General features: G+C 55.2%; 1 protein-coding gene across 3 annotated transcripts in view; it reads right to left on the bottom strand.

The window, feature by feature from the left end:
• Positions 1-6889, bottom strand: part of GFUS (GDP-L-fucose synthase) — a gene marked incomplete in the record, with an annotated part of 105766 nt that overhangs the window by 16869 nt on the left and 82008 nt on the right. For 2 of the 3 annotated variants that reach the window (XM_073629478.1, XM_073629480.1), the window contains 1 exon segment: positions 2406-2550. In XM_073629478.1, the coding sequence (XP_073485579.1) occupies positions 2406-2550 (145 nt within the window). 3 annotated transcript variants of the gene reach the window in all.

The raw sequence follows: 6889 nt of genomic DNA, 5'->3' as shown, positions 1-6889 counted from the left end.
CCAGCACCACCTGAGCAGCCCCCCCCCAGCTGCCTCCTACACCACCTGAGCAGCCCCCCCCCCAGCTGCCTCCTGAGCAGCCCCCCCCCAGCTGCCTCCTGCACCACCTGAGCAGCCCCCCCCCCCCAGCTGCCTCCTGCACCTCCTGAGCAGCCCCCCCCAGCTGCCTCCTGAGCAGCCCCCCCCAGCTGCCTCCTGCACCACCTGAGCAGCCCCCCCAGCTGCCTCCTGCACCACCTGAGCAGTCCCCCCTCCCCCAGCTGCCTCCTGCACCACCTGAGCAGCCCCCCTCCCCCAGCTGCCTCCTGCACCACCTGAGCAGCCCCCCTCCCCCAGCTGCCTCCTGCACCACCTGAGCAGCCCCCCCCCCCCAGCTGCCTCCTGCACCACCTGAGCAGCCCCCCCCCCCCCAGCTGCCTCCTGCACCACCTGAGCAGCCCCCCCCCCCCCAGCTGCCTCCTGCACCACCTGAGCAGCCCCCCCCCCCCAGGTGCCTCCTGAGCAGCCCCCCCAGCTGCCTCCTGCACCACCTCCTGAGCAGCCCCCCTCCCCCAGCTGCCTCCTGCACCACCTGAGCAGCCCCCCCTCCCCCAGCTGCCCTCCTGCACCACCTGAGGAGCCCCCCCCCCCAGCTGCCTCCTGCACCACCTGAGCAGCCCCCCCCCCCCCCAGCTGCCTCCTGCACCACCTGAGCAGCCCCCCCCCCACAGCTGCCTCCTGAGCAGCCCCCCCCAGCTGCCTCCTGCACCACCTGAGCAGCCCCCCCTTCAGCTGCCTCCTGCACCACCTGAGCAGCCCCCCTCCCCCAGCTGCCTCCTGCACCACCTGAGCAGCCCCCCTCCCCCAGCTGCCTCCTGCACCACCTGAGCAGCCCCCCTCCCCCAGCTGCCTCCTGCACCACCTGAGCAGCCCCCCTCCCCCAGCTGCCTCCTGCACCACCTGAGCAGCCCCCCTCCCCCAGTTGCCTCCTGCACCACCTGAGCAGCCCCCCTCCCCCAGCTGCCTCCTGCACCACCTGAGCAGCCCCCCTCCCCCAGCTGCCTCCTGCACCACCTGAGGAGCCCCCCCCCCAGCTGCCTCCTGCACCACCTGAGCAGCCCCCCCCAGCTGCCTCCTGCACCACCTGAGCAGCCCCCCCTTCAGCTGCCTCCTGCACCACCTGAGCAGCCCCCTCCCCCAGCTGCCTCCTGCACCACCTGAGGAGCCCCCCCCCCAGCTGCCTCCTGCACCAACTGAGCAGCCCCCCCCCCAGCTGCCTCCTGAGCAGCCCCCCCCAGCTGCCTCCTGCACCACCTGAGCAGCCCCCCCTTCAGCTGCCTCCTGCCCCACCTGAGCAGCCCCCCTCCCCCAGCTGCCTCCTGCACCACCTGAGCAGCCCCCCTCCTCCAGCTGCCTCCTGCACCACCTGAGCAGCCCCCCTCCCCCAGCTGCCTCCTGCACCACCTGAGCAGCCCCCCTCCTCCAGCTGCCTCCTGCACCACCTGAGCAGCCCCCCTCCCCCAGCTGCCTCCTGCACCACCTGAGCAGCCCCCCTCCCCCAGCTGCCTCCTGCACCACCTGAGCAGCCCCCCTCCCCCAGCTGCCTCCTGCACCACCTGAGCAGCCCCCCTCCCCCAGCTGCCTCCTGCACCACCTGAGCAGCCCCCCTCCCCCAGCTGCCTCCTGCACCACCTGAGCAGCCCCCCTCCCCGGCTGCCTCCTGCACCACCTGAGCAGCCCCCCTCCCCGGCTGCCTCCTGCACCACCTGAGCAGCCCCCCCCGGCTGCCTCCTGCACCACCTGAGCAGCCCCCCCCGGCTGCCTCCTGCACCACCTGAGCCACCCCCCGGCTGCCTCCTGCACCACCTGAGCCACCCCCCGGCTGCCTCCTGCACCACCTGAGCCACCCCCCGGCTGCCTCCTGCACCACCTGAGCCACCCCCCGGCTGCCTCCTGCACCACCTGAGCCACCCCCGCCCCGGCTGCCTCCTGCACCACCTGAGCCACCCCCGCCCCGGCTGCCTCCTGCACCACCTGAGCAGCCCACCCTGCACCACCCGAAGCAGCTGCCCCCCCACCTGAGCATCCCCCCCCGCACCACCTAAGCAGCCTCGCGCCCCCCCCCCCCCCCCCGGCTGCCACCCGAACAGCTCCCCTCGGCTGCCCCTGCACCACCTGAGCAGCCGCGGCTGACTCTGCCTGCCTCCTGCACAGTTTCCAACAGTCCTCTCTAGTAGACCTGCAATCTGACAGTTTCCTGTAGCATTTTGTACACTAAATATTAAGTTCAGCCCCTTGGTGATAGCAGAGGCCAGCCCTATATATAAACTAACCACCACTGCACTAAATCTAGATCCATGAATAATAAAAATAATACAATATTTTTTTTACAGGTAAAATAATTATAACAAGGTTTTTATTCTCACTTAAGATCGGCATCCTTGGAAGCCACAAAGATCCATTCTTCATCAGGACGTCCCTCTCCGTCCTTCACCACCTTCTCAATGGCCTTCCCCACCAGGCCGGAACCACCGGTCACCAGGATCCTCTTTGGCTTCTCAGACATCTTACCTGCTTTGGAAATGAAATAAGAAAAAAAATTAATAGGTTTGAATTCCTTTCACTTATATGAGCAACGTGGACACAAAGCCCCACCTCCCACAGCAAACATCGGGAATTATGGAAATATTTTAAGCGGAACTAAACTCAGTCAATCAATCAACATGAACTAGGTCTAATCCTCATCCTGCTAGCTTTAGTAACCAGAGCGGAAGTTATAATTATATTTACTTGTTTTAAACCTTCAGATACAAATTTTGTTTCGTTTTAACCTCTTGCCGCCGACAGTACCCACATACGTGGCCTCTCGGCGGGTGGACCTTAACGGCGAGCGGCTACATACATGGTGTCCAGTGTAAACAACTGAGCACGCTCCCAGCACAGTATCCGGACGAGGATCGGCAAGCTCCCGATGCATTCTTGCGATCGGGAGCTTTCTGATCATGTGACCTCCAGTCACATGACCCGAATGCCCGTCTTCGCCTCCTGGCTTTTATAACTTTAAAGGGCCGGGAGACGATTGACGCCAAGGGGTTAAAGACTAAATTTAACTAAAAACGGAAGAGTCTACTACTCATTATGTGAAGGAAAAAAAAAAAAAGAGAGGCAAGGCGTAACTCCACCTTTGTTGAGAAAAAAAACCCCTCCCCTCTGGGTGATCGATGTACATTGCAGGCAGTGGTGGCTGGTGGTATATTTTTTTTTGGGGGGGCAAACAATCCAAGAATCTTAGTGCAGACTTCTGGGAAAATCAGTGAGCCAATCACACAAGCAGGAAATGACATTTCTGGGGGGGCGTTCTGTATACCATCTATGTACAGAGCGGCTCCAGGCTGCCATATTGAAATTTACAGATTGCAGATTGAGAAGAGAAGATCCTTTTTATTAACATTCAATTACAATATGACTTGTGTAGCAATTGTACACACTAGATTACTTTTCTATGTGCCATTTTCTTTCCCATGAAAAAGTGGAGTTACCCTTTAAAAGCATAACAAAAGAGGAAAACATTTTTTTTTTAGTTTCGGATGGAGTGGAGATGGATTAGACACTCCCTGTCAATTTTTATTGCGGTCTGTGCCCCCATTAGGGAGATTCACCCTCTGGATTTGTCCTGCTTACCAATCGCCAAAAGTGAAAGAAAATACCCAAATTTTGGGTTGTCACCAGAACAGGAAGAGCAGTGAGATTTTCCAGCGGGGAACACTAGTTCTGGTGACATCCATTCCCTCACTTTGGAGGAATCTCCTTCCACTTCCTGTTTTGGATATGGGACAGGAAGTAAAGAGAAATCTCCTCCTTCATGTATGCAAATGGGGGGAGATTTACCAAAACTGGGGAGTTTGCAAAACCTGGTGCGGCTCTACATAAATACCAATCATCTTCCATGTTTTACTGTCAAAGCTCCATTGAACAAGTTAGAAGCCAATTGGCTCTCAATGCACAGCTGCACCAGACTGTGTGCTTCAGTTTTAGTAAACTTTAGGGACACAAAGTGTTTTTTTTTTTTTTTGGAAATGCTTAATAAAACGTGATAAAAAAAAAAAATAAAATAAACCAACCCAAAGAAATTGGGTCCCCCTTAATATTCCAAGAAGGCTCTTATATAGGCATACAGCCTGGGTGAGGATGAAAGGGGGCAATGCAAAGCACTCTTGTCCTAATATTGAGGGACAAAAGCCTCTTGCTCACTTCAGTGTCCCCAAATAGTAAAATATGGGGGGGGGGGGGGAATTATGGTGGAATCTGAAAAAAGAAGAAAAAAAAAAAAAAAAAGAGAAGAAAAAAGAAAAAAAGAAAAAAAGAAGAAGAAAAAAAAGAAAAAGGAAAAAAAAAGAAAAAGAAAAAAAAAAAAAAAGAAAAAGAAGAAGGAAGAAAGGAGTGTGTTATTAGCAGGATCGCCAGGTGAAGTTAACCTCTTCCCGACCGCGCTATAGCCGAATGACGGCTACAGTGCGATCGCACATTCTACTGCGTCTATTGAGGTCCTCGTGTGATCACGTTTCCCACACATCCCCTGCGGCGTGCATCGGTAGGGATCTGTGATCGGGGTAAAGAGCCAATCACAGTGGTGCTTTATCATGTGATCAGCTGTGTCCAATCACAGCTTATCACAGCGTAAACAGCATTTGCCGGTTATCGGCCTTCCTCTCCTCACACTGGCAGCGTGTGAGGAGAGCTGGTAAGCGACAGTCCACAAAGGGGACATATGCATTGATAACCATCAGTGCAGCCCCATCAGAGCTGCCTCATCAGCGCACATCGGTGAAGGAGAAAAAATTACTTATTTACAAAAACGTATTTTTTTTTTTTTTTAATTTTCAGTCTTTTTTTCATTTGTGTAGCAAAAAAATAAAAAAATCCAGTGGCGATTAACCACTTAAGGACCGCCTAACGCCGATTTACGTCGGCAAAGCGGCACGGGCAGGCAAAATCACGTACATGTACGTGATTTGCCTTCCGCGGGTGGGGGGTCCGATCGGACCGCCGCCCGAGGCGGTCCCGTTCTGTTCCCCGGCGATCCGAGATGAGGGGGAGGCCATCCGTTCGTGGCCCCCCCCTCGCGATCGCCGCCGGCCAATGGGAACATTCCTTTGCTGCTGTATGCTAAACAGCAGCAAAGGAAATGATGTCATCTCCCCTCAGCTCGGTATTCCGTTCCAGCGCCGAGGGGAGAAGACATCAATGTAAGTGCACAACACACTACACACACAGTAGAACATGCCAGGCATACAAAACACCCCGATCGCCCCCCGATCCCCCCCCAATCACCCCCCCCCTGTCACAAACTGACACCAGCAGGTTTTTTTTTTTTTTTTTTTTTTTTTTTCCTGATTACTGCATAGTGTCAGTTTGTGACAGTTACAGTGTTGGGACAGTTAGTATTACCCCCCTTTAGGTCTAGGGTACCCCCCTAACCCCCCCTAATAAAGTTTTAAACCCCTTGATCACCCCCTGTCACCAGTGTCGCTAAGCGATCATTTTTCTGATCGCTGTATTAGTGTCGCTGGTGACGCTAGTTAGGGACGTAAATATTTAGGTTCGCCGTCAGCGTTTTATAGCGACAGGGACCCCCATATACTATCTAATAAATGTTTTAACCCCTTGATTGCCCCCTAGTTAACCCTTTCACCACTGATCACCGTATAAACGTTACGGTTGACGCTGGTTAGTTTGTTTATTTTTTATATGTCAGGGCACCCGCCGTTTATTACCGAATAAAGGTTTAGCCCCCTGATCGCCCGGCGGTGATATGCGTCGCCCCAGGCAGCGTCAGATTAGCGCCAGTACCGCTAACACCCACGCACGCAGCATACGCCTCCCTTAGTGGTATAGTATCTGATCGGATCAATATCTGATCCGATCAGATCTATACTGGCGTCCCCAGCAGTTTAGGGTTCCCAAAAACGCAGTGTTAGTGGGATCAGCCCAGATACCTGCTAGCACCTGCGTTTTGCCCCTCCGCCCGGCCCACCCAAGTGCAGTATCGATCGATCGCTGTCACTTACAAAACACTAAACGCATAACTGCAGCGTTCGCAGAGTCAGGCCTGATCCCTGCGATCGCTAACAGTTTTTTTGGTAGCATTTTGGTGAACTGGCAAGCAAGCACCAGGCAGCGTCAGGTTAGCGCCAGTACCCGCTAACACCCACGCACGCAGCGTACACCTCCCTTAGTGGTATAGTATCTGAACTGATCAATATCTGATCCGATCAGATCTATACTGGCGTCCCCAGCAGTTTAGGGTTCCCAAAAACGCAGTGTTAGCGGGATCAGCCCAGATACCTGCTAGCACCTGTGTTTTGCCCCTCCGCCCGGCCCAGCCCAGCCCACCCAAGTGCAGTATCGATCGATCACTGACACTTACAAAACACTAAACACATAACTGCAGCATTCGCAGAGTCAGACCTGATCCCTGCGATCGCTAACAGTTTTTTTGGTAGCGTTTTGGTGAACTGGCAAGCACCAGTGGCCTAGTACACCCCGGTCGTAGTCAAACCAGCACTGCAGTAACACTTGGTGACGTGGCGAGTCCCATAAGTGCAGTTCAAGCTGGTGAGGTGGCAAGCACAAGTAGTGTCCCGCTGCCACCAAGAAGACAAACACAGGCCCATCGTGCCCATAGTGCCCTTCCTGCTGCATTCGCCAATCCTAATTGGGAACCCACCACTTCTGCAGCGCCCGTACTTCCCCCATTCACATCCCCAACCAAATGCAGTCGGCTGCATGAGAGGCATTTTCTTTATGTCCTCCCGAGTACCCCTACCCAACGAACCCCCCCAAAAAAGATGTCGTGTCTGCAGCAAGCGTGGATATAGGCGTGACACCCGCTATTATTGTCCCTCCTGTC

The sequence above is a fragment of the Aquarana catesbeiana genome, linkage group LG05, assembly GCF_042186555.1.
Source record: "Aquarana catesbeiana isolate 2022-GZ linkage group LG05, ASM4218655v1, whole genome shotgun sequence".
Lineage (NCBI taxonomy): Eukaryota > Metazoa > Chordata > Amphibia > Anura > Ranidae > Aquarana > Aquarana catesbeiana.
Note: the sequence above shows the minus strand (reverse complement) of the source record. Positions and strands in the feature narration are given on the sequence as shown.